The sequence below is a fragment of the Lynx canadensis genome, chromosome A3, assembly GCF_007474595.2.
Source record: "Lynx canadensis isolate LIC74 chromosome A3, mLynCan4.pri.v2, whole genome shotgun sequence".
Lineage (NCBI taxonomy): Eukaryota > Metazoa > Chordata > Mammalia > Carnivora > Felidae > Lynx > Lynx canadensis.
Window position 1 is genome coordinate 23837952 of NC_044305.1, and position 27905 is coordinate 23865856.

At 44.3% G+C, this 27905-nt stretch overlaps 2 protein-coding genes across 2 annotated transcripts in view; one reads left to right on the top strand and one right to left on the bottom strand.

Annotated features, from left to right (window-relative positions):
* The window catches only part of MYH7B (myosin heavy chain 7B), a 56342-nt gene extending 43240 nt beyond the window's left edge, over positions 1-13102 (bottom strand). The window contains exon 1 of the mRNA XM_032592579.1: positions 12666-13102. The gene's annotated coding sequence lies outside the window, so the exon portion shown is untranslated. The remainder of the gene's footprint in view (positions 1-12665) is intronic.
* GSS (glutathione synthetase) lies at positions 386-27859 on the top strand. The gene is made up of 13 exons (XM_030309732.1): positions 386-440; positions 3147-3281; positions 8920-9065; positions 11915-11990; positions 12280-12419; positions 13100-13216; positions 18124-18204; positions 18307-18384; positions 20731-20797; positions 24005-24199; positions 24604-24685; positions 26113-26302; positions 27311-27859. Exons 2-13 carry the CDS (start codon positions 3153-3155, stop codon positions 27432-27434), a joined length of 1425 nt encoding a protein of 474 aa, XP_030165592.1. The 5' UTR covers positions 386-440; positions 3147-3152; the 3' UTR covers positions 27435-27859.
* Positions 27860-27905: the final 46 nt, after the last annotated feature.

The window sequence follows — 27905 nt, forward strand, 5'->3', positions numbered from 1 at the left end:
AGGTACCCTGCGCTGGGGTCTCTGTCCCTTTTCTGGGCCTCCCTTATCACACCTACCCCCACCATGTGTCCCTGAGGCAGTGACTGCCCCATTCTGGGTATCAGTTTCCTCATCTTACATTGGACGTCACCAGATCTGACATCCCACTAGCTCTGCAAACCCGTAACTCCTCGCTGACCCAGCCTAACTCCTCCCCTCCTTCCCAAGTCCTCTCTCTGGATCCAACCGAGGAACCCTTAACGCCAAGGCTGCTCACGTACGGACTGACCCTTCCCGGTCGCCGTCCAGCTCCACAGGCACGTCTCCGCCCCCGCCCTGCCCTTTATACCCCACTGGCGCGGTCTGCGCAAACGCGTTGGGTCGCATCGAGGCCCCGCCCCCTAGACCTTGGGTTACAGCGCGAGGGGCTTGAGTACCGTGCGCGGCAGGACGACGAACCAGTAGGTTGGGGAAAGGCAACGGCGGCCGGCAAGGGCCAAGCTTCTTCGGGAGGATGTGAGGGAGGGTTCTGGCCAGCTATTGGAATCCTGAAGGCTAGGAGATGTTGCAGCTCATGCCCTTTGCAGGGAAGGGGAAACTGGTGACCATTGAGGGGGTTGGGCTGGTGATTGTGGATCCCAGATTTCCCAGATCTCCTGATTCCAGATCGGGCCGGTGTCGGGGACACCGTGCCAGTGAGCCAGAGCCGGAATTAAAAAAAGAAAGAAACTGGGAGCGATTAGAACCAAACTTTGTCTAGAATGGGAGTGAACGGGCCCATGAAGTTGGGCAAGCCTGGGCAGGAGACGGGTGTTTATACCCCGAGCCTCATGCAGACACTGGCCTCGCCCTCAGGATAAAGTCCGACTGGGTTTTCTTGTGGGCATTTTAAGATCTGGCCCCAGTCTTTCACTCATCATCCATTCATTTAACATTCATTGAATACAGTAGTAGGTGCTGGAGGTAGAGAAGTGACCAAGATACACAACAATTCCTATGGTACAGGGGTAACTAATGGGCTGTAGAAGCCCTGGGCGGAGAACAGGGACAGCTTCTGAAACACACACGTGAACCCTGGTCAGGAGTGGTGGGGAGTGTTCCAAAAAGAGACTACAGCACGTGCCAAGCCTGGGAGCTGGAGAGAGGCTTGTGTATCTTGGTTACTGGGGATAACCTCACTCTTGAGTCTGTTTAGCGCTCAGGGAGATGATGGTAGCTGGAACAGGCATCTGACAGTGGAGGTGGAGACAAATAGAGGAATTCAAAGCAATCTATATTTAATAAAAACTACAGGATTTGGGGAGACTGGGGTGTTGGAGAGAAGTGTGTATAAGGCTTGAGTGCCTGAGTGGGGTTCATCAGAGGAGGAGCAGATTTGTGGGGAGACGACAAATTCTATTCTGGTTCTGTGGAGACTCCCAGTAAGCAGTTGGTTATTAGTTTGGAAGTCAGGAAAGCACCACTGTGAAAGTATAGATTTGAATGTCCTCAGCAAAACAAACAAAGCCACAGGGTTGAGACTATAGAATGAGAAAAACAAAGGGCCCAATCAGCACTTTACATAGTGATTATGTTTTATCTCTTTGTATCCTCAGTACCTAGTCAAGGGCGTGGCAGTAGATGCCATTCAGTGTTTACCAAGCAGACAAAAGCCCAACCGCAGGCAGAGATGCTGGAATCCCAGAGATGTTAAGAGATGGGGGCTAATGGAGGGTTCCATTGCTCTAATGTCAGTCATAGGTTCTTGTCCTGGCTCTGCCACCAGCCTGCTGTGTGACCTCCTGACAAGTCTTCCACCTGTAAAGTGGGTATAGCCAAAAAGAAGCTCCCATGTATACAGCTACAAACCCTGCTGAGGAACTACACACAGATTTTTCTCATTTAATTCACATGGGGACCTTATTTATGAAGGAAGTAATATTATGGGCTCAAACCCATATCTGACTGACCCCAGGGCTCTACTATGACTCTATAGTCGTAGAGCCCTTATCTGTGTCTCATTGGACAGAAATGTTGTTAGGATCCTCTTGAAATTACATGGTCATTCTTTGAAAACGTTGTGCTGAGGCCAACAGACTTTCATAATTGGTTTCGCACCAATTTTGTTATAAGGGGAAGGAGATGGAACTGAATGTTGTTCTCTAGTTTGTTACTTGTTCTCTAGCTCCCTTTCTGGGGACAACTGAGCTGGGTAGCCATGTTCTTTTCCTAAAATCAAATGACAGTAGGGCAAACCAAAATTAATAACTGGTGTTTCCAGATTTTTATTCAGATCTTCTTAAATCCCTGAGGCCTGCTGCAAAATTAGTATCATGGTGTTAATTGGTTCATATCTGTGTCTCTGGGCAGCCAGTTGGACTCCTCATCCTATTACATTGGGCACTTGGGTTTCAGTTATTTCTATTCTGCTAATGTGATTTCTCAAAAATATTTTGTCTTGCTGCTGTGATGATAGATATCCATATAGGGAATGTAATCATGTCCTGCTAATGAGCTTTCTTCTGCTTAGTGTGAGGGAGGAGTTCACCTTATCTGCATTTCATAGTATTCTACAAAGGGATCCTCCTACTCCCACCCCCCACATAATTTGAGATTTGATGACCTAGGTTGTTGGAGCTAGAAGGGGAATTAATACTCTCTTGCAGTGATTTTAAATTTGTTAAAAATACAGAGCTTCAGCCCTTCCCTCCACTCATCAGACCTCTTGCATGAGAATCTCTGAGTGGAGCCCAGGAATCTGTATTCTTTACCAGGCTCCCCAGAATATTTAGCCAGATTTGGAAACCACTGGTCTACCTCATACCCCTTGTTTCACAGGTAGAGAATCTGCAACTCTGTGAGGGGAAGGAACTTGCCCCAATCACATATGACATTAGTGCCTCTTTCTCCAAAGTAAAAGGCCTGGGCTGGGAGTCCTGAGACCTGGGTTCAAATCCAGGTTTTACCAGTCTGAGATTCCACTTCCTTACTGTAAGAATAATGCCATCATTGTATTAGGAACCAAGAGACTGGCAGTGGAAATGCTTTGTCAGGCTTTCCATTTTGCACTCATGGAAGTTGAGAGCTGCCATCCACTGTTCACTCCCCTGTACCACACTGCCAGTTTCATCGGTTTCTGGGTGGGCCCCAGGCAACCCATCACCAATCATTCCCCTCTCCTGTTGCAGGTTGGGATGGCCACCGGCTGGGGGAGCCTCTTGCAGGATGAGCAGCAGCTGGAGGAGCTGGCACGGCAGGCTGTGGACCGGGCCCTGGCTGAGGGAGTGCTGCTGAGGACCTTGCAGGAGCCCAGTTCCTCCGATGTAAGCCCCTGACCCCTCCTCACAAGCACTGACGACACTGCTCTGGATCCTAATGCTCACTTTCTGGTCCCTGCCAGGCTAAAAGCAGCTCCTTTAGGTCGAGACATCTTTTTTGCTTTATTTTATCTTTGTCAATAACTAAAATTGATCTCTAGATATATGTAAAAAGCCTGCTGAGAGTAATCATAAAATTTAAGTCTGGGGTTTCTAGTATGACTTAGGTAAGTTACATAACCTCTCTCAGCTGCAGTTTCTTCATAGAATAAAAAAGGGATAATAATGGGACCTGCCTCTTCAAGTTGGTAAGAGAATGAGAAGATAATTCATGTGAAACACTTTGTCCAGTGAGCTATTATTTTTTAAGACTACCTAATCACACTGCAGAGGGGGAGTATATCTGTACAACTGGTCTGTGTACATCCTTCTCTGTGCATTTATATACATATATGTGTATATAAAGAAATATATGATTTTCTTTTCTTTTTAAGTTTTTTTTTTAAATGTTTTTATTTTTGAGAGAGTGTGAGTGGGGGAGGAGCAGAAAGAGAGGGCAACCCAGAATCTGAAGCAGGCTCCAGGCTCCAAGCCATCAGCACAGAGCCCGACGGGGGACTCGAACTCACGAACTGTGAGATCATGACCTGAGCTGAAGTTGGACGCTTACCGACTGAGCCACCCAGGTGCCCCTTTTAAGTTTTTTTTTTAAAGTAACCTCCACATCTAATGTGGGGCTCAAACCCATGACCCTCAGATCAAGAGTCACATGCTCTTCCAACTGAGCCAGCCAGGTGCCCCAAAATATATGGTTTTCTAAAACACAAATTGGATCACACAGATCATGCAGATTATTTTGTGATTGTGTTTTTGTTTTTCATTTAACAATCTGCGGTTGAACTCTTTACAACTCCCTCCATTAGGATTAGCTTCATTCTGATACAGTGTTCCATATATAGATGAATCACATTTTAACTTTCCTTTATTTAGGTGATTTTTAACGTGTTTTTTTAATGCCCTTTTTTTTTTTTTAAGTTTATTTATTTGAGAGAGAGAGAGAGCTTGAGCAGGGGTGGGGCAGAGAGAGGGGGAGAGAGAGAATCCCAGGCAGGCTCTGCATTGTCAGCGCAGAACCTGATGAGGGGCTTCAACCCATGAACGGTCAGATCATGACCTCAGTCGAAATCAAGACTTGGACACTTAACTGACTGAGCCACCCAGGTACCCCTGATTTCTAATGTTTTATGATTATAAACAGCATTATAGGGAACAGCTACATACACGCCTGTTTGGGTACTTCTGTAGGGTTGATGCTTTTAAAAGTAGAAATGCTAAATCCAAACCACATTTTTTAAAAGTCTCATCCTTAAAAAAAAAAAAAAAAAAAGTTTTTATTTTGTGACTGGTAAGACATTGTCATAGTTCAAAATTCAAAGGACAAAGAGTTTAGAGTTTAACCCTCTCTTCTATATTCCCTAGCCATCCGGTTCTCCTGACCTGAAGACAAGCTGTGTTTTAGTGTTTTTGTTTATTCTTTTATATAGTTTACTATAGTTTACTCATAACAAAAAAAGTATATATTCCTTTTTCCCACTGTTTACACAAAGAAGCATCCTAGACAAACTCTTTTGTGCCTTGCTTTTTTCTTTTTACTTACTAGTATACCTTGTGACAATCCATATGAGTAACTAAAGAGCTGCCACCATCTTTTTTTTTTTTACTAAGTTAAGGGCCTGGTGGAGAGTCCAGACTCATAAATATTTGCAGAGGCCTGAGTGAATGAGAATGGCTGTTACCTAAGGTAGGCTGACATTGTGGAAGGTCTGCCTCTGGCTTTGGGAATATAATTGCTTGCTTTGTGAGCTTTACATTATGTGAACTGTTTGTCTGAACCCAGGATTAAGCATTTTCCCCTCCAAGACTTTTTTGTTCTATTAATCAATAGGTATTGTGTGAAGGTCCAACACTTGGTCTTTCTGGAAGTTAATGGAGCCTAGAAAAGACATAGTCCTCAGTGAGATTCCCAATTCAGAGAAAAAAGACAGGAAATGGGCACCTGGGTGGCTCAGTTAGGCGTCCGACTCTTGATTTTGGCTCAGCTTATGATCTCACTGTTGGGTTTGTGGATTGAAGGTCCATGTCAGGCTCTGTGCTGACAGTGTAGAGCCTGCTTGGAATTCTCTCTGTCTCTATCTCTCTCTGCCCTTCCACCACTCATGCTTGCTCTCTCTCTCTCTGTCTCAATAAATAAATAAATAAATAAATAAATAAATAAATAAATAAACATCAAAAAGAAAAAAGACAGGAAATATGTGTATGTGTATGGATGTGAGAAAGAGAAAGAGATTTCAGTCCAAATCTTTGTCAGGTGCCTGTTTTATGCCAGGCCATTCTAGGCACTGAGGACACAGGTGAGTCAGCCAGAGACTCTGGCCACTAAAGCACATGGTCTAGTTGGAGAATGTGCCACAAGACAAAATTAAATGTCAGTTCTATGAGGAAACATAGATAGCCTGCTGCACAATATTAGCTACTGTTTATTATTGACTATGTGCCAGGCACTATTCTAACAGCTTGAAATCACTAACTCGTTTAAATTTCACAACAGAGATGAGGAAACCAAGGCCCAGAAAGGTAAAGTAACTTGCCTGAGGTCATTCAAATGGTTGTGTAATTGGCAAAGCCAGAATTCAAACCCAAAGAGTTTGCCACCTGACTTCATGCTCTGAACTTCCATTCTTTACTGCCTCTCTCAGGAAACTGTATGGGACACCTAGACGAAGGAGCAACTCATCAGTTGTATTTGAACTAGATCTTAAAAAATAAATAGAAAAGAACAGCATAACAGAGGGTCTAAAATAGGAAAAGGCACAAAATGTTCAAGAGAATGCAGCTGAATATGGGACAGAAGACAGGAAGAAGTCAGATAATCAAGAGGCTTTGGATACTGGGAGGAAGAGGAACATGAACTTTATCCTGTAGGTAGGGGTGACAAACCAAGTGCAGAATTAATAGCTGGTTCCTGCAGATTTAGGGAGTGAATTAAAAAGAAAACAAAAACAAAAACATGAACAGGCTACAAAATTTAAAGGGAATTCAGTGTAGAATAAGTCTCCTCCCTCTAGCCACTGTTTCCTTCCCCAGAGACAAGCATTGTTAACAGTTTTTTCACCAGTGTCTTTAAAATGTGAGGCCCAATGTTTGTTTGGGGTTTTTTTCATGAAATAAAAAAAATCTGGCCCCTCAGGTGGAATAGGAGCTCTTCTTCCCATCACTCTTTGTTTCTTTGACTATGAAGGGGATCTTTTATTGTCATGCACATGCTACCGTTTTTCTCAGAGTAGAAGACTATTACTCTGTGCCTGTGTCTCCATAAAAAGTTAAAAGACTGTGTTTCAGCCCTTGGCCTATACACAGTGGAGAACAGCTGTATACTATGGATCCCAAATTCAAGTGGGCATAATGAGTCATGGGGACAGAGGCAGAGGGAAGTCTTACTAGGAAAAGCCTTTGGGAGTTTTTCAGGCCAAATGAGACTTGTTGGAAGAAGCAGTGTTCTAAGTTTTAAAGCCAAGGAATGCCCTTATTGTCATCACACATGCACTCAGCGTATTAGGTCACCCCCTATATAATGTGCAGTAATTCCCAGCCTAACACAGAAAAGCTTCAAGCTGAAAAAACCTTATTCTCACAAATATCCTTCCTCACTTTTGTCTTCTGAGATTTTGAGGAAGGTAATTTGGGAACTATCTATGAAAATTTTAAGTGGATTTACTCTAATTATCTGACATTTCCATTTTTATAAATTTATAATTTATGGACTTTTTCACACACAAAATACCTAGAATATATACTCTAGGATATTGATTGAAGCATTGATTGTAATGGGGTGGGGGGAGCAAACCACCTATATGTTCATAACAGAAAGCTAGATTCAGGGGTGCCTGGGTGGCTCAATCAGTTAAGTGTCCAACTCTTGGTTTTGGCTCAGGTCACAATTTCATGGTTCATGAGCTCAAGTCCCACATTGGGCTCTGTGCTGTTAGTGTGGAGCCTACTTGGGATTCCCTCTCTTTGGCCTTCCCCCACTTGTACTCTTTCTCTCTCTCTCTCTCTCTCAAAATAAATAAACTTAAAAAAAAAAAAGAAAACTTGAATTAATAATTTTATATCCAAAGAATGGAATACTCTACAGGCATTAAAAAGAATGAGATCTATTTGAACATATATGGAAATGTCTCTGAAATATTTATAAAGCAAAGGACAGAACAATATATGTACCATGTGCTTCTGTGTGTGTAAAAAAAGAAAAATGTATATATACATATAGTCTAAAGGACATGTGAGACACTAGTATACAATTTGCTTCTGGGGAGGAGAATTGGGTCATCAGGGAATGAGACATACTTTTCACTATGTATCCTTCTGTCTCTTGAATTTTGTATCATTTGTTTGTATTATCTGTTCAAAAAATATTTTTAAATATATAAATGCCAAGTTCTAATGTCATAAACTCATACTATGATAATGGTAAATTGATATTAACTCAGAGGTTAAACTCAGGAATACATCATAATATAAGTCACAAGGTCATTTTATCATCTCCTACCCAAATTCTAGTTCATTTGTTGTTGTGAATCTCCAAATGCATTATCTCCTTCTAGAAATAGTGTTCCAGATGGGTATTTGGGTTTCCTGGTTCTGCCAAAGTTCAAAGAACTCAGAATGCAGCCTAACTCCAGGTCTGGCAACCTGAGTCACTGTCTCCAACACTGGGGAGAAACCACTCCTAACTTCTACTCTGGGGGTCAGAGATCACTTCTGATACAGCCCTACCAGCAGGACTCTCCCTCTGCCCCAACCAGAAGGCAAGGGGGCTGGGGTGGGAGCTCCTGGCACGAGGGTCCTGGGTTTAGGACCCTGGCTAGGAGCTGTGTGTGTGTGTGTGTGTGTGTGTGTGTGTGTGTGTGTTGTTTACTAACCACCTTGGTTCAAATCCCAGTGCCATGTAACAGCTTTATATAATTTTGGGCATGTTACTTAATCTGAGACTCAATTCCCTTTATTTATTAAGAATAGATAATAATAGGGGCGCCTGGGTGGCTCACTTGGTTGAGTGTCCAACTACGGCTCAGGTCATGATCTCACTCTTTGTGGGTTCAAGCCCTGCATCAGGTTCTGTGCTGATAGCTCAGCTGGAGCCCGCTTCTGAGTCTGTCTCCCTTTCTCTCTGCCCTTCCCCTGCTCGTGCTCTGTCTCTCAAAAATAAATAAAACATTAAAAAAAAGAACAGATAATAATAGTATCTGCCTCACAGAGTTAAATGACGCATCCATGTAAGGTATTTAAAACAGTGCCTTGTACACAGTAAGTGCTCAATTTTTTGTGGTTTTGTTTATTTGTTTTGGCTGTTTTGCTTCTGTTTTTTTTTTTTTTAATGTAAAGAGATAAAATATTACAGAGTCTGAAAGTTCCCTTTATACCCCTTCATCATCCTGTTTTCTCCCTCCCTTCACAGAGGTAACCACTATTCGGCAGTTTGTGTGTCAATAAATGTAGGTTACACTTTTCATGGGGTTATGTTTACAAGAAAACAGCCCATTCACAGGTGTTCTACCCCTGCCCGCTCTTTCTCCTTGATCAGGTGGTAAGCTATGCCCCATTCACGCTCTTCCCTTCACTGGTCCCCAGTGCCCTGCTGGAGCAGGCCTATGCTGTGCAGATGGACTTTAACATGCTGGTGGATGCTGTCAGCCAGAATGCAGCCTTTCTGGAGCAGACTCTCTCCAGGTACTGGGTGATGGGGCAATAGGGGCCGGGAGTTGCTGGAACCCAAGGGACTGGAAGACTGAGGAGCCATGAGATGTTGCTCTGGCAGCTGACTTGGTGGGGTTGGGGACAGGTACCCCCCAGAAAAAACAAAAGTAGTAGAACAGAAGTCAAGAGGGCTGGCTTTTAATCCTGGCTCTAATCCTCATTTATATGGCTGCAAGCAAATTCCTTTCTTTCTCTGTGCCTCAATTTCTTCATCTGTAATGTAGGGACGTTGGCGTAAATCTAAGATCTCTTCCAATCACATTATGTGATTCTCTGATCCATGGCCCCTTGCTTTGATGACTGAGATTTCTATTTGGAATTAGGGAATGTCAGCATTGTTTTAGGGAAAACAAAGGGCAAAGGAGATTACTGGGTTTAAAGGCAGATTTCTAACTTCTTTTCCTCAGCCCTCTTATCTCTGGGTGAGATGGGGGGGTAGACTGGGCCCCACCCAGGGCATGAGGATACAGAACTCCTGAAATGGTTCACCCCATCCACCGCTCTGTCTCTTCTCCCTTAATCCTTTTTTTATCTTCAGGCCCTGGGACAAGGGAAATTTCTTTACTTTCAATTTTTTTTCTAATGTTTATTCATTTTTGAGAGAGAGAGAGACAGAGAGACAGAGTCTGAGTGGGGGAGGAGCAGAGAGAGACACACACAGAACTCGAAGCAGGTTCCAGGCTCTAAGCTGTCAGCTCGAACTCATGACATGAGCCATGACATGAACTCATGACAGAGCTCGAACTCATGACATGAGCCAAAGTTGGACACTCAACTGACTGAGCCACCCAGGCCCCTCTCTTTACTTTAGAATTAAATTCTTTATTTTTAAAAAAATTTTTAATGTTTATTTTTGACAGAGAGAGACAGCATGAGTGAGGGAGGGGCAGAGAGAGAGGGAGACACAGATTCCGAAGCAGGCTCCAGGCTCTGAGCTGCCAGCACAGAGCCCGACACGGGGCTCAGACTCACAGACCACGAGATCATGACCTGAGCTGAAGTCGGACGCTCAACCGACTGAGCCACGCAGGCGCCCCAAATTCTTTTAGAATTAAATAAATAAATGTGTGTGTGTGTGTGTGTGTATACATAAACAGACTAGACATACATACTTGCATGTCTGATTAATTTTTCAAAAGAAAACAATTATTTTGTTAGAGACAAAAATTTTTTTTAAGATTTTATCTTTAAGTAATCTCTACACCCAACATGGGGCTTGAACTCAAAACCCCGAGACCAAGAGTCGCATGCTCCACTGACTGAGCCAGCCAGCCACCCCAGAGATACAATCTTTTAAAAATGTGCACGTTGGTGTGAAGGTGAATATGGGAAGGGATCATAATGGTAAGAAATTTGGAAACCATTGACTTGAAACTAAAAATGCAATGAGTTATGAATGTACAAACCCTACCAGCACCTTCCCCCCAGGTCTTTTTCGGGGTGGGCCTGGCTTTTGTACCTCTGGTTCTGGATTGCAGAATATATGAGCAACCTGATTTATGACCTTTGCCCTAAAGATGCAATTATGTGGAGACCTTTCCTGCAGTCCATGTCTGCAACCTTGCCTTCCCTGTTTCTCTGTCCTCTGAAATACACACAAACCCTAGCTTGTACGGGAATAGAGCCCTAGTATCACATATGCTAGAATAGCAGCCTGGGACCTAGGTTGAAGGGGCACACCTCTTCAGTAAAGCAAAAATGTGTCTCAACTTTCTTGGAGGCTGAAGCCCAGCTGGGGACTCTCCTCACCAAGGGCTGGGAAAGGCCTCATGAAAGAGCTAGCTGGGGAACAGAGGAACTGCAGGGCAGGCCTGAGCTACATGGGCTCAGTGGGGTCCCTATAACAAGTGAGGAGAGTGAGTTAGGCTTGAGCAGGGATGTAGAGACTGCCCTGAATCTTGACAGACAACAAGTGTGGTGTTAGTTACCTGTGGGTGCCTCTTCCACACTGGATGGACTCCTACTTCATATAACATGTCACAGCAGCACACTGGGCCATGATGATGAGCTACCACAGACAAAGTCTCTACCCTCATGTGGTTTATAGGCAAATAGGAGAGGTGACATTAATTATCACAGAAATAAAACAGAAACTTAAAACTAATCTGTACTATAAAGGAGAGGTCCACAGTGTTCTGAGAGCACATGGCAGGAGGATCTGATCCAGATAGGGAAGGTTGCCCTGAGGAAATCATATCATATGAGGACTGGCTGAAGAAAAACAAAAAGGATATTTAGCTTGAGTCAGAAGAATGCTTTGGTGCACAGAGCATAACTGCTGTCTTTTAATCTCTGAGAGTTGCTGTATAAGAGGTGGAAAAGACTTGTCCTTGGAAGTCCCAGAGTGTAGGAGAAGCTATGGAGAGTTAATGTTATGTCGACCAGAAGGTTTACCAACCATCAGAGATATTCAAAGATGGAATGGTTTTATCACATGACATTTCTTAGTTTCTCTCAGGACCAGACACTATGCTCAGTTCTGTACATATAATATCTCATTTACCCTTCACCACAACTCTATGATAGAAGTAAAATTATTTTCCTCTTCATCTTTCATTTTTATCTTTTACAGATGAGCAAACTGAGACACACAGTGAAATAATTCTCTAAGGTTGCCTAGTGGTGAGTGGTAGAGCCGGGATTTGAACCCAGGTTATCTGGCTCTAGACCTGAGTTCTAAACCACTATTGTCTATCAGGTTGATGTGGCTGTTCAAGTTTGGGTCAGCAGACTGCAAGATTCAGGAGGCAATGGATGAGGGTAGAACTATTTGATCTTTAAGATCCCATTTAGCCTAGAAAATGCTCTATTTCCTCCTCCAGCACCATCAAAAGGGACAACTTCACTGCTCGCCTCTTTAACATCTACAAGCAAGTCCTGAAAGGAGGCATTGCTCAGGTAACCTCCCCACTCCACCCCAATCTAGGACCTGTCCCTCCCTTTTTTTTTTTACCAGAAGAAATTGGCCCAGGCCCTGAGCTCATGGAAATCTGCCTCTTGTTGGTCTCCACTAGGTTTGTACATCAGTGACCAATCCTGGGATGACCAAAAGAATGATTCCACTAGGTTTTGGAGCATTAGCCTGCAACTCTGATCTCTATGTAGAATTCATGTTACCTGTCTGTTCTGTGGCTAGGCCCTCAATCAACCCTGGGCAAATGTACTCAGCCTTCAGTTTTCCCCACAGACTGTGTTCCTGGGCCTGAACCGCTCAGACTACATGTTCCAGCGCAATGCAGATGGCTCCCCAGTCCTGAAACAGATTGAAATCAACACCATCTCTGCCAGCTTTGGGGGCCTGGCCTCCCGTACCCCAGCTGTGCACCGGTGGGTCCCCTGGGCAACACTGGACACACTGGTGGGGTGAAAGCCTAATAGGCCTACAGTCACAGGCAGGAACAGGGATCTCCAATTCCAAGTATTTCTTCCCAGGCCCTGGGTCATGTGTTTCTCCTGTAGCAGTTTCCACTTGTAATTAGGTCTTAGTATGTCAAGGAGAGAAGGGACCTCACTGTTCATCTAGTCTTGCTCCCTCATTGTATAAAGTAGTATTCCAGCTTGAAGAAACAGTACCTGAGTGAGAAAGAGCTTGGAAGGCCTGAAGAGAGGTCAGAATCCATGGCAGAGAGGGATCAGTGGCTTCCCATTGGAAGGCTTGACCCTAGTAGCAACCATTTCCAGCCAGCAGTGATGTTCCAGGTTGCTGTGATTACAGATGGTTGGCAGCAGAATTCCAGATAGCAAGCACTGGTGCTCAGGGAAAGGCGTTCCAGATCATAGGGAGGCTGGTATAGAGTAGAAACACAGGGTCTTGGGGCTCTGGGCATATACACGGGGCCAGGGTTTGGGTGGCCCCGTATATTCAGGCCTGAGAAGCATGATGATAAGATGCTTTTTAGTGTTCAGCTAATTCTCCAAGTGATGTTCCTGTAAGGATCTGTGAGTCACAGGCAGAGAGGGGTCTTCTAGATCCATCCAATTACTGAATAAGACATCTCTTCCAACAGACATGTTCTCAATGTCCTGAGTAAGACCAAAGAAGCTGCCAAGATCCTCTCCAATAATCCCAGCAAGGGACTGGCCCAGGGGATCACCAAGGCCTGGGAGCTCTACGGCTCAGCCAAGTAAGGGGGAGAAAGAATGGTAGAATCCTGCTTTAGATTCAGCATTCGTGGGTGCAGTGCAAAGCAACTTCTTCGCCTGACATCTTTAGGAAATGAGGGATTTTTTTTCCTGGAAATAGAAGCTTACACTTTTAAGTACCAGACTTAAAGGGGTTTCTGGGCTTCCTTCTTAAATAAGAGACACAGACTATAATTTAATCTTGTTGTTGGCTAGAGGTCACAATTATCTGTTAATGATTGCATTACTGTTAGTGATTGTATCTTGATGTAATACAGAGGTGCTATCTAGACTCAGAGGCATGTGAGGCTGTCTGCCTGCACTAATGGCCCCAACTGTTAGGCTTTAAGTTCTTATTACTTTTCTTCCCAGTTTTCCTGTCTCCCTACTATCAGTTCTTACCCCCTACTGCTGTCAGTGTGCTTTAATTTGGAATCCTCCATTCCCATCCCTGTACCTCCTTTCTGATTTGCTATGGTTTGGGAAAGCAAGTGGTCTGGGTTGTCATGTACCATCTAATGAGTGTGAGGGCCTCTTTGATAAGTAAATGCATAAGCTTTGACTTAGTGATTTTGTGGTGTCTGTTGTAACTGCCTAGAGGCATTTTTTGCTTCCTTCCTATTTTCAACCATGTTCCAGATGTGTAAAGATGCCAGGTAAGTGACTTCTGTATATATAGGGGGCGGCACTGTACCAATAGTTACTGCAATGTTTACATAGCTTTAATAGTTAACCGTTAATGAGCACTGACTGGTGCCACACTTTGTGCTAAGCGCTCTACATGTAGGATCTTATTAAATCCTCATATGAAATATTTCAAGGTAGATACCACCCAACTCCCCCCATTTTACAGATGAGGAAACTGGTTCAGAGAAGTGAATGGCTCAAGGTCAGATGGTTGGTGGTAGAGCCCATAGTCCACTCCCTCTAGAATCTGCAACCGTAATCACTTTATTGCCTCTAAGAGAGCCTCTCTGGGCTTGCTAAGCCTCACTAAGACTCAAGAAACTTTGGACTCTGAATATTTAGAAGGCATAAGATGAATAGTTAACTCTTGGTTAAGTGTTTTTTAAGAGATTGAAGCCAGGAAAGGGTCAGCTGGGGAACTACTGATGAAAAAAATGCTGCAGAGGGTTTCTCCAACCAGGCTGCGAATAACATGGGAAGACTCATGTACCTAGAATGGGCACTGGTGGGTAGGAACTATGAGGTGCCTGAGCTGGGACTGGCTTCTCATTTTGAAAGTCAAATAGGCATTTCTGCTGACCTAGCATATGACCTTCGCTAAGACAGTTCTTTTCTCTGAGCAGCAGTTTGTAAAAGGGGGATGATAATAATAAAACCTAAAAGGGTGGTAGTGAGAATTAAATGAAATCTCATGGCCTTGAAAAATGCTTTAAAAAATCTGGTGAGGAATGGAAAAAAGACAGTCTCTTTAACAAATGGCATTGGGAAAACTAGACAGCAACATGCAAAAGAATGAAACTGGACCACTTTCTTACACCACACACAAAAATAAATTCAAAATGGATGAAAGACCTAAATGTGGGACAGGAAACCATCAAAATATAGAGGATAACATAGGCAGTAACCTCATTGACAATGGCCATAGCAAGTCTTACTAGCTATGTCTCCAGAGGCAAGGGAAACAAAAGCAAAAATAAACTATTGGGACCTCATCAAAATAAAAATCTTCTGCACAGTGAAGGAAAAAATCAGCAAAACTAAAAGGCAACCTTTGGTATGGGAGAAGATATTTGCAAATGACATATCTGATAAAGGGTTAGTATCCAAAATATATAAAGAACTTAATAAAACTCAACACCCAAAAAATAAATAATCCAGTTTAAAAATGAGAAGACATGAATACACATTTTTCCAAAGAAGACATCCAGATGGCTAACAGACACATGAAGAGATGCTTAATATCACTCATCATCAGGGAAATACAAATCAAAACTACAATGATATATCACCTCACACCTGTCAGAATGGCTAAAATTTACAATACAGGAAACAACAGATGTTGGCGAGGATGTGAAGAAAAGGGAACCCTCTTACGTTGTTGGTAGGAATGCAAACTGGTGCAGCCACTCTGGAAAACAGTATGGAGGTTCCTCAAAAAGTTGCACTACTAGGTATTTACCCAAAGGATATAAAAATAATGATTTGAAGGGATAGATGCCCCTGATGCTTATAGCAGCATTATCAATAATAGCCAAATTATTGAAAGAGCCCTAATGTTCATTGACTGATGAATGGATAAAGATGTGGTGTGTGTGTATATGTATGTGTGTGTGTGTGTGTGTGTGTGTGTGTGTGTGTATATATATATAATGTAATATTAGTCATCAAAAGGAATGAAATCTTGCCATTTGCAACAATGTGGATGGAGCTAGAGAGTATTATGCTAAGGAAATAAGTCAGAGAAATACAAATACCGTATGATTTCACTCATATTTAAGAAATAAAACAGATGAACATGGTGGGGGTGGGGTGGGTTGGGAAGAGAGGCAAACCAGAGAACAAACTGAGGATTACTGGAGGAGAAGTGGGGGTGGGGGAGTGGGAGGATGGGCTGAATGGGGGAAGGGCATTAAGCAGAGAACTTAACGTGATGAGCATTGGGTGTTGTGTGTAAGTGATGAATCACTAGATTCTACACCTGAAACTAATGTTAGCTAACCGGAATTTAAAAACTTGAAAGACTAAAAACACCACCACCACCACCACCACCACCACCACCACCACCCCCTCACTCAGGATCATTATGTGGTACTTCCAATAGTAGTAGTAGTGGTAATAATAATAATAGTAATAATGGCAGCTACCATTTAAGGAGTACTAGTTTCATTTTACTGAAGGGAAGACTGAGGGGTCAGAGAGGAGGAATAACTTGCCAAAAGTCACACAGCTAGTAAGTTTAGAATTCACGTCTATCTGCCTTTAAAGCCTGCATTCTTTCTACCATACTGTTCTGCCTCCAAGAGGAATGGTCCCATAGTATAGATCAAAAAACTCAGGCTCAAGCACTGATAGAACAGATGAATTTTTCATCGGTTATCTCATAATTTTTTAGATTTTTAAAAAAGCATGGAAAATGAATTATGATTCCAATTTAGACATTTATTCAAACTCTTTCAAAATATAGCGACTGTGGTTAGAATGAGTAGGGATAAGAAAGAAGGATTCTTGGTATAAAATGTTGGGAGCTATTATTATCCGGAGTCCTCACTCCCAGCCAGCACATTACTGCCACTTCACCTTCCTTAGCTGACACTTTCCTAGTCCTGTTCCCAAAATACTGTTCAGAACTGAAGGCAGGAGGAGGTAGAATATGTTTTCTGAGTCTGGCTGTGATTATTTGGCAGAGGGCAGGCTGACTTAACCAGGGAATGCGGTTCCACTTTAACCTACAGCTTCCAGCCTCCCTCCTCCGCCTCTTTTTGGAGGTAGGCCAGCCTGGGCCAGGTGCCACCTTCCCACCCATGAGGAGAGCAAATCAGGCTGCAACATGAAAAGCAAGGCCATTGGCCCTTGGGTGTCTCAGGGCAAGATGGCTTACGAAAGCACCATTTCTAGCTTGTCTCTCAGAAACCCAACTCAAAGCTAAGACTCAGCTTAATGTCATGTCTGACCCTGAAGAGATTTCAGGCAAGCCAAGAGAGGAGGCATACTAGGACCTGTATTTCAGCTAAGTGGAAAGGAGTCAGGCAGAATGTAGTCCAAGAGGTTCAGCTGAGGCAGAGAAAAGCAGAGACAAACAGACCAGAGGCCAGTTACAGGAGGAAGGAATCCACACTTAGATTCCTAAGCCCAAATCTGGCCACCCAAGAGTCTTAGCAAGAAGCTATGGGCGAAGAGCAATACGGCTACAGCAAAAATGGAGTTTAGTACTCCAAACTGAGGGCTCAGAGAGGTGGAATAACTTGCCAAAAGTCACATAGCTAGTAAGTTTAGAATTCACGTCTGAATCTAAAGCCTTGTCCCTCAGGTAGCCAAACAGACAGTTCCTGGCATTAACTTTTTCCTTTGTCCTTGAGCTCCTCCTTTAAGAATTATGTTGAGGGGCGCCTGGGTGGCGCAGTCGGTTAAGCGTCCGACTTCAGCCAGGTCACGATCTCGCGGTCCGTGAGTTCGAGCCCCGCGTCGGGCTCTGGGCTGACGGCTCAGAGCCTGGAGCCTGTTTCTGATTCTGTGTCTCCCTCTCTCTCTGCCCCTCCCCCGTTCATGCTCTGTCTCTCTCTGTCCCAAAAATAAATAAACGTTGAAAAAAAAAAAAAAAAGAATTATGTTGATAGTAGAAAGAGGTCAGGTAAGCCTCAATGATACCATTAATACTGTGGGACCAAATGTGTCCCTGTGTAGATCACAGTAATGTTGGGAGGCCCCAAGAGATAATTCCTTATTTATGGATGGCTCTATAGGGTTCTGTAGGATTTCCATTGACTATTATAATGTATCATGCAAGAACCACACACTCCTTTATTATATGCTTTACAGTCTAGTAATAGGGTCATTAGCCTCCAACCCCACACATTATTCTATAAAATATTCTTCAGTACTTTCATCTGTTTATTCTTCCAGAAAGATTTTAAAATCATTAAGTTTTAAGAAAAGGTCATCTTGGGTTTTTGAGATTTTAAATCTAAGTTTTAATTTGCATAGAAAATTAACATCATTACAATATTTTATCTACCTACTGGAGAAGGAACAGAGACATCTCCATTTTTTCAAGTTTCCTAATTTCGGGAAATAATGTGTTAGAGCCTCAGGTATCGCCTGAGACCTTTCTGATTTGAGAGAATATCTGCTCTTTCAGGGAAGGTATGTTCTCCTGAAGGTTGTTGGATGGAGGGAGGACAAGCTTTGTAGTCACTTCAGCCAACTGTGCTCACTCTCTCCCCAGCGCTCTGGTGCTACTGATTGCTCAAGAGAAGGAAAGGAACATATTTGACCAGCGTGCTATAGAGAATGAGCTACTAGCCCAGTAAGTAAAGGAGGGGAGACCTCCAGATAATGGCCTTGGGCTTGTGAAGAACTACTCAGAACAGAGCATCCATTACCTCTAACCTTTGCCCATCTTTCCCAGGAATATCCACGTAATCCGTCGAAGGTTTGAAGATGTCTCTGAAAAGGGGTCTCTAGACCAAGACCGAAGGCTGTTTATGTAAGTGTTCAGGGAGCATTACTACTTTAGGAAACTTATTCTGCTACCCATTTCCCCCAGTAATCCTTTCTTCTAGGAGATGTGATGGCTTGCTTCCTTCTCTCTGAATTTTAGGGGCAAAATACCCCATCATCTCAGGAAAGTCTGGAGAAGGCTTGGTCATATTCTGCTTCTAAAAGGTTGTTTAAGAGCTATTGACCTTTTTCTTTCTTTTTTTTTAGAGAGAAAGTGCAAATGGGGGAAAGGGACAGAAGGAGAGAGAGAATCCTAAGCAGATTCCACACTCAGCACAGAGCCCAACACAGGGCTCAATCCCATGACCCCTGGGATCATGACCTGAGCTGAAACCAAGAGTCGGATCCTTAGCTGATTAAGCCACCCAGGCACCCCAGAGCTACCAACATTCTTGATAAGGGCCTTCTTAAAATAACCCTGGTTTTCATATGTCCCTGGACTCCTAAAAGCTTTCTTGCCCCTCTTGGTAGCTATCAGGCCTGGACAGTTGGGCTGAGCAGTCAGGGAGGAAGAGGAATAGCTTGCTCATTCTGTGATTGATCTGGGAGCTGCTCTCTGAGCTTAGGCAAGACATTATGGGGCCTGGATTTGTGTTCCACGCCAGGCCTTGTGCTCCCCTGCAGGGGGCTTCCACCAAGTGACTTTAGTACCACTTAGTTGGGTAGCATTGTTTGCAACACACATATTTAGACCTGGAATTTTATAGGGTTTTTTTTTTTTTTTTTTAATTTGTGATGATTCTTCTTCTTCTTCTTCTTCTTCTTCTTCTTCTTCTTCTTCTTCTTCTTTAATGTTTTATTTATTTTTGAGAGAGAGTGTGAGCAGGGGAGGGGCAGAGGGAGAGGGAGACAGAGAAGCCCAAGCAGGCTCTGTGCTGATAGCACAGAGCCTGATGCAGGGCTCAAGTTCACAAACTGAGATCATGACATGAGCCGAAATCAAGAGTCAGATGCTTAACTGATTGAGCCACCCACATGCCCCTAATCTGTGATTCTTAAAATTAAGGACCTCCATTGAAAGGCCCCTAGGTGGCTCAGTCACTTAAGCATCCAACTTCAGCTCAGGTCATGATCTCACAGTTCGTGGATTCAAGCCCCGCATCAGGCTCTGTGCTAACAGCTCAGAGCCTGGAGTCTGCTTTGGATTCTGTGTCTCCCTCTCTCTGTGCCCCTTACCCACTCACATTCCGTCTCTCTCTCTCTCAAAGATGTTAAATGAATAAACATTAAAAAAAAAAAAAAAGAACCTCCATGAAATTTCATAGTACCACTTTTCTCAAAATGTGCTTTTATCATAACAAAGTCATTAATTTACTTTCCAGACAGTATCAAATAAGCCAAAGAAAGGGGAAGGTCTTTAAAAAGACAGTCTCGGGCACCTGTTGGGATGAGCACTGGGTGTTGTATGGAAATCAACTTGACAATAAATTTCATATAAAAAAAATAAATTAAAAATAAATAAAAAGTCTGTGTCTTAACTAGACTCATAATTTTGCATCTCTGCACCCTTACGCCTACCATTTCAAAAAATCTCAGCCTGGTTTCAGCTACTTTTTTTTTTAATGTTTATTTTTGAGAGAGAGAGAGAGAGACAGAGCACGAGTGGGGGAGGGGCAGAGAGAGAGGGAGACACAGAATCTGAAGCAGGCTCCAGGCTCTGAGCTGTCAGCACAGAGCCTGACAAGGGGCTCGACCTCATGAACCATGAGATCATGACCTGAGCCGAAGTTGGACGCTTAACTGAGCCACCCAGGCTGCCCTTAAGTAGTATAATGCAAGGTGTTTTGGTAGGCATGGCAATATGATTCTGAGGCTCAGTAATTTTTAGCCCACTTAAAAAAAAAAATTTATCTTGGGGTGTCCAGGTGGCTCAGCTTATGGGTTCAAGCCCCACATCGGGCTCTGTGCTGACAGCTCAGGGCCTGGAGCCTGCTTTGGATTCTGTGTCTCCCTCTCTGTCTGCCCCTCCCCCACTTGTGCTCTGTCTCCCTGCCTCTCTCGAAAATAAACAAACATTAAAAAAAATGGTTTTTTTAAATTTATTTATCTGATTTGATTCCGGTTGCTTTCTTGCTTCCCTGTGGGCTTCCTACAATGACTCTAGATCTAGAATATTCTAAAGCATTCTTCACTGCATACCTTCATGTTTTTAGTGGAAGAAGTAGTGGTATGGGTATATCTACTTTCATTGCTTCCAGTGAACCCCTGATTCAGCAGCCTGTGTGGTCTGGCTTTCAAAGAGGACAAACTCATTTGGATGCACTATGAAATATACTGAATCACTCTATTAGTTATAATTTAACATAGCAGCATTCTCCATTCTGTGTTCTAGGGATGGCCAGGAAGTTGCTGTGGTTTATTTCCGGGATGGCTACATGCCGAGTCAGTACAGTGTACAGGTTGGTATTCTGTTAGACTATTCTCTGCCTCCTAGGACCCAAAATCATTCCTTGGAGACCCAGCTCAGGCATCACAATAACCTGGGTTTTTCCCTGGGCCCTGCCCTCAGTTCTTCCTCAGGGAACTTATTGCTGGAACCTCTTATTCTCCCACAAGCTTTTTACTGTCTGTCACTCTCTACACACTGTCTTCTAGACTCTGAATCCTCAGGTATCTATGTTGCTTCAGCCATTCACATTGTTTCTAGGGATATACTGGAATGTTTTTTTAACGTTTGTTTATTTTTGAGAGAGACAGTGAGCGGCGGAGGGGCAGAAAGAGAGGGAGACTCAGAATCCAAAGCAGGCTCCAGCCTCTGAGCTGTTAGCACAGGGCCTACGTGAGACTTGAACCCAGGAACTGTGAGATCATGACCTGAGCCAATGTTGGATGCTCAACTGACTGACCCACCCAGGAGCTCCCTGGCAAATGTTAAACAGTCATCTTTTTAAGGGGGAAAGCCCCAGTTTGTAGCATTTGCTGATTTCTATGGTATACTCCCATCATGGCCGATTTCAAGTTACCCAACTTTTCTTTTTTTCACTGCTTCAGCAAGAACATTTGTTTTTTCCTTAAAGTTTTAATTTTTAAGTAATCTCTATACCCAACATGAGGCTCAAACCTACAACCCTGAGATCTAACCCATAGTCTTAGGTTCTATGGACTGAGCCAGCCAGGTGCCCCCGACCTACTTAACATTTCTGAACCCAGAGATGGGTACAATCAGCTCTGGGTAGCTAATGCAAACCAGTTCCACCATACCACTGACCAGCTCCTTCCTGCCAACTCTTACTTCTCTTTTATCTGTGTTAGAAAGTTTTTCTGTCCATTCATGTTAATGACAGTAATGATGATACCACCTTATCTTGCTATCCTACCATGTAGTTTCAAAATTACTTTCCACATCCATTATTTCATTTTATCCTTACAACCACTGTGTGAGGTATATAATTATCACCATTATACAGACGGAGAGACTAAGATTTGGAGAGATTCAGGGGCTTGTCTAAGATCTCACAGGGAGTTCCCAGGCTTTCTGATTCTTGGTCCACTAGCATATCCAACATATTGTTCTCTGCCTGCCCCTAATCCATAGTATGGAGAAGCTAAGAAGCCCTGCTTTCACTTGGGAGAAATAAGTTAGGAAATACCATGATCAGTATGCCTGGGGTCATGAGCCTTTGGCTCTGCCTGTGTGTGACCATGGACAGGTTTCTGACCCTTTATGGGCTCAATTTCTGTAAGCTGAGGAAACTATACTCAAAACATGAGGGAGCTCCTTCCAGATCTTTAATTTTTTGAGTATAGGATTTTCCCTAAGACCCAGCTGAATAAGGAACCCAACAGTTCCATAGAGGTGGAAGCTCTGTAGAAGGTCCTTTTCTCTAGAAAGTGGTTAGGAGTGGTGGAAACTTGCTGACTAGAAAAAGACAAAACTGTCCATGGGGAAAATGGATCCAGGCTCCAGGACAGGGGATTTGGGGGATCCAGGCTCCAGGAAGGGGCCAAAAACAAAACAAAACAAAACTTTAAAAAGAGATTGAGCTAACAGGGAAATAAGTCTGTGCATAAGGAGGAGGACATATTTAGGGAATTGAGAAACTCACACAAGGTTTAGAATTTGAAGATAAATCTGCAAAGCTTAGTGACTTGTTAGTTGATGTTGGGAATGCCCCTGCTCATCTCTGAATTTTGCTTCCCTGCTTTTAACAAAATGGAGTACTTCTCTGGGTTTATCTCTGATGTTCTGGGCACCAGTAACTGCCTGGAACATCAAAGGTGGTTGAGATTCTTGGTAAAGACCAGGCAAATATGCTGCAGGTGGACTGTGTATCAAAGGGAGGACAGCATGGGTGGTTGTGGATGTTGCTCCTTAGGCCTTAGCCTTTATCCTGCTGTGGTCAGTTTGATGTGGTCTGGAGTTCAAGGACAGGTTATCCCCCAGTGTCTGAGAATGGGGACCTCTGCTGTTTACCTGCCTCTCACACACTAAACTCTTAGCACATCAGACCATTCATCCTATGATTACCCACTTGCAGGCTTTTGCTAATTATTCTGCTAACCTGAGTGTCTTCCCTATTGACCTGTCAGACCCTACCTGACTACTCAAATTTCACTTCATTAAACAACAATAACAAATAATTACCGAGCACTGTGTCAGACAGTGGGGATACAAAAGAAACAAGACAAGTGCTGGAGCTCACATTTTGGTCAGGGAGATGGCCATCAGAAAGTAAGAAAAAACAGAAAAAAAATTTTTTTTCTAGTTGAGGGAAACTCTTTGAATAAAATAATAGAGTGAAGGGGCATCTGGGTGGCTCAGTCAGTTAGGCGTCCGACTTCAGCCCAGGTCATGATCCCGCACTCGTGGGTTCAAGCCCCGTGTCAGCCTCTGTGCTGACAGCTCAGAGCCTGGAGCCTGCTTTGGATTCTGTGTCTCCCTCTCTCTCTGCCCCTCCCCTGCTTGCACTCTGTCTCTCTCTCTCCCAAGAAATAAATAAATACTAAAAAAATAGTAATAATAATTTAAAAAATAATAGAGTGAAAAGATAAGAGAATTATGAAAAACCCACATTAAATAGGGTGTTTTGAGCTGAGACCTAAGAATGAGAAGGATCTAATCATCCACTAGAAAAGCCAAAAGGAAAAGACTTTCAGGCAGAGGGGAAAGCAACAAATGCTAAGGCCCTGAGGTGGAGTGACATCTGTGTGTTTGAGGACTGACCGGCCTGTATGGCTGGACTATGAGAGTGGGATGCAGGGAGGTCATGAAATTGACATGGTTGAAAGGGGGACAGGAGGCAGATCCTGCAGGGTCTTGTGAGCTTTGGTAAGGAGTTTGGATTTTATTTGAAGTACAGTAGGAAGCTGAGCTCATACACAAGTGTCTCATATCTTTCAAACCTCTTCATCTACTTTTCTATGCCCTTATCTTGTTATTTCCCTTTTAATTATAGTCATGTACCATTGTGCTAAACTGAGCTCCCTGAGGGCAAGAATCCTACATATTGGAAGAATCCACATCTGCCTTACAAAGAGATGCAATGACCCTGGGAGATGATGAATGTGAAGAAAGAAAGCATGATACCTGGCATCTGATGGATGCTCAGTAAAAGTCAGCCAAAGTGAAATGAAGTAGAATTACTTTTGTTTTCTTCCCTCTGCAGAACTGGGAAGCACGCCTGCTGCTGGAGAGGTCATGTGCTATCAAGTGCCCAGATATTGCCACCCAGCTGGCTGGGACAAAGAAGGTGCAGCAGGAGCTAAGCAGAATGGGTGTGCTGGAGATGTTGCTCCCTGGCCAGCCTGAGACTGTTGCCCGCCTCCGTGCCACATTTGCTGGCCTCTACTCACTGGACATGGTGTGTGGGCTGCCTCTTTCTTCCACCACAGCAGGAACCCAGAATTCAATGTATTGGGGAGGCTGGAGCTGGTAGTAGGCTGGAGTCCATTGTAAGCTCCCTCAACAAAGGTAGAGATCCAGATAAGAGGTGGAAAGAGGAAGGAGCTGAGGAGGACAGCAAGAATTGGGGAATATCTATATGTGTTTTCCATGCCTCCTACTGTGGAGCCCTGAACTGTTGCCAGAGAAAGCTTGTTTTCATTGTACTTGCTGCCTTCAGGGGTTTGTTGGGGGTGACATCCAGATAGTAGCATCTAGGCTCACTCCTGTTATTCCTCTGATGCTGCTCTGCACAACCAGCAGGACCGCAGCTCCTGCCCCTGGTTTAAGACTGCTGGTAACTGCTTTCTTGCCTCCTGCCAGGGTGAAGAAGGGGACCAGGCCATTACTGAGGCCCTTGCTGCCCCTAGCCAGTTCGTGCTAAAGCCCCAGAGAGAGGGTGGAGGTAGGTAGTTCCCCCTTGGTAGGGCTGCTCAGTGGAAGGGAAGTGAGCTAGAAGGCTGTTACCAATGCTGACTCACACTTGCTATGGGCACAGTCCCAGGCTCTAGGGGACACAGGATGAACTGACACAGGCCTTCACCTTGGACAAGTCCCAGAAGACCCTGTGATCAAGTGATATTGAGCACAGAGGGACCTGATTAACCGTAACTGGAGGGTTTGTACAAGTTTAGTCTGAGATGCCTGTGACCAGATTGTGGGGAAGTGGGGTAGGGCATATCAGGAGGTTGGATATCTTCCTGCCTGGTTTGAACTCCTTGAGGGCAGGGATCATGTCTGTCCACAGACCCAGAAGAAATGAGTTTTGATCTTGGTCTTAAGGGATAGGTAGGAGTTTACTAGGTGGAAAAGGAGGGAGAGTATTCCATACAGAAGGAGTAGCCTCAAGGAGAGGCACTGGTCCATGGAAGTGTGGTACATTTGGAGATTAATGAATACTGGTAAGACTGGAGTACAGCATGATAAATGGGAGGAGGCAGGGATTTGGGCTGGAAAAGATGGTTTGGAACATGATTATAGAGACCATTAAAAATATGTAGGAAGTTGGATTTTATCCTAAGGGTAGTGGGAATCCATTAGAGAGATTTAAGGAGGAAAGGGATACACATCTGATCCTGGATCCATGTTTCAGCCATGGTAAAGTATGTCCTGGATGAGGGGAGACACTGGCAACAGACATCATAGAGGAGGCTGGTATAATTGTCCAGAAGAGCAATGTAGAGGCCTGGGCTAGGGCTATGACATTGTAAGAGTACAGACTGAAGAGACACATCTGAGTTATTGACAGGTAATGGAGAGGGAGGAGTTAAATATGAGTCAGGATGCCTTTCACCTATTGGGAGCAGGAAGATCCAGGAAGAGCAGGTTCAAGACAGAAGTAATGAGTTCTCTTTGGACATGCCGAGTTTGTTTTGGGAGCCCATGGGGTATCCCTGCAATGTCAAGAACAGGGAGCTTAAGTTGAAGATTTGGGAGTTAACAAGTCATACAATATAGATGGAGCCTTAGAAATCTCCCTGGGCGGCGGGGGGGGGGGGGGGGGGGGTGTGTTCATGGAGGAGAGAACAGGGTGGCAGGTGGATTCCTTGGTAATTCCAACATTGAAGAGGAGCAGGAGCCAGTTAGGGAGGCTGAGAAGGAAAACCATAGACAAGTAGGAGAACCAAGGCAGGAGGCTGTGGTGAGGTGTGTTTGCTTATGTGAGAAAGGGCTCTCCTATTAAAGTGACATTCCCTTCTTGGGAGCCAGGCCTGCCCTGGCTTCACTGAGCTGGAGTTAGAAACTGAGGCTGCTGCCTTGACCACAGAAATGGGGGCACAGAGTGGAGAAGGTAGGCAGAGGCTCGAGGGTGACTGGCCAGTGTTATTGCAGGTAATAATCTATATGGGGAGGAGATGGTGCAGGCCCTGGAGCACCTGAAAGACAGCGAGGAGAGAGCGTCCTACATCCTCATGGAGAAGATAGAACCTGAGCCTTTTGGAAATTGTCTGCTACGGCCTGGCAGCCCTGTCCGAGTGGTCCAGTGCATCTCAGAGCTGGGCATCTTTGGAGTCTATGTCAGGTGAGCCAGTCAAGAGGGTCTCCTCCTTGCCAGACAGTCAGCCAAGTGAGCCTGGGGAGGAGAACTGGACAGGGAGCAAGAATCCTGGGCTTCAGTCCCAACTCTGCGAGTCCCTAGCCATGTTACCTGTTTCCTTATCTAGTAAATGAGGCCAAGGACCCAAAACCTGCCCACCCACAGGGCTATCAAATGAAGCCCAGATGACAAGTGCTTTGCAGCCATAAAGGAAGTTCCATGCTTTGCAGCTATAAAGGAAGTTCCAAGTAGTATCAAGAAGGATGAGAAAGTAACCCTAGACTAGAAGGAGACCCCAGGGAAGAAGAGAATTTGGGTCCAGTTTCCAGGCCACCAGGGGTTCTGGAGAAAGGTGGGGTGGGCCAGCTAGAGGATAATCAGTTGGCTCTGAAAGACTGAGTGGCCCCTGGTTTGGATGTGAGCACTAAAGAAACAGGAAGAGAAGACCACTTGGGAATTTTTAAGGAATAGTTCCTGGTCCCTTAAACCGCTTCCTGCAAAATATGCAATCTAAGATCAAGCAAAGTAGGAATATCAGATCCTACCATGCTACTGACCTGAGCCTTCCCTCTAACCACTTAACAGCATCCCTGCCTGCCATGTTCCCCCAAACCCAACTACCACCATAGCCATCTTGACAGAGAGGGAGAGAAGGAAACTTACAGCTACAGAACATGAAATGTGAGCCTGGCATCATGCTAAGTGCTTTTCCTGCTTTATTTAATTCTCATGACCATCTTGCAAAGTGAGAGGTATTATCTCTATTTTAAATTGAGGAAACTGATATTGAGAAAGGCTGAGTAACTTGCTCAAAGACACAGAGCTAACAATTTCCCAAAAACAATGCAAACCCAGATCTGATTATAAAATCCTAGCACTTTCTTGGGTGTAGTCAGTCACTCATATACTGCTCACGTGGGACCAGGGAAGGATTTGGCTGTGGGGCTGAGTCTTGGTAATGGAGTGGTGTGTCTTCTGTCCCCCTTTCTATAGGCAGGGAAAGACACTTGTAATGAACAAGCATGTGGGACATCTGCTTCGAACCAAAGCCATTGAGCATGCAGATGGTGGAGTGGCAGCAGGAGTGGCAGTCCTGGACAACCCGTACCCTGTGTGAGGGCACAGCCAAGCCTGCCCAGATTTTGCTCAAGAGACCTTCTATCCCTCATACTTGTCATTCCTCACCTAGCCCCTCTGAGGGTCTTCCCTCCCTGTACCTTGGGAAGGCTGGTCTCTTCTGTTCAGGAAAGGGTGAATGCTGGGTCCTTTCTCCAGCTCTCCCATCTGAGGACCAGAAAAGCTGTTTCCCTTAGGTGAGATCTACAGGCCCCTAAATCCTCAGAGTGTGGGTATAGCTGAAAGGGAGCTGATCTGAGGTAAGGGTCCATAACCCTGTCAACCGCCTGTCAGCTCCTCATCAGCCTTTTCAGCAGGTTCCAGTGTCTGACCTAGGATAGGACTGAGAGGTAGGAGAGGGGCAGTGAAGGGGCATAGCCTTTCCCTGCCTCTGCCTTAAATAAAACTATGTTGTTGATTCTGTGATTCCTTGGTTTATACATTTGAGAGGGGGAGGAGCTATAATCTGGGT

Bases quoted from the DNA above. Each gene is read 5' to 3' on its own strand.
- GSS (XM_030309732.1), top strand. From the start codon at position 3,153: ATGGCCACCGGCTGGGGGAGCCTCTTGCAGGATGAGCAGCAGCTGGAG. The intron at 9,066-11,914 runs GTACTGGGTGAT...TTCCTCCTCCAG, and splicing joins CTGGAGCAGACTCTCTCCAG to CACCATCAAAAGGGACAACT. The intron at 26,303-27,310 runs GTGAGCCAGTCA...CCCTTTCTATAG, and splicing joins ATCTTTGGAGTCTATGTCAG to GCAGGGAAAGACACTTGTAA.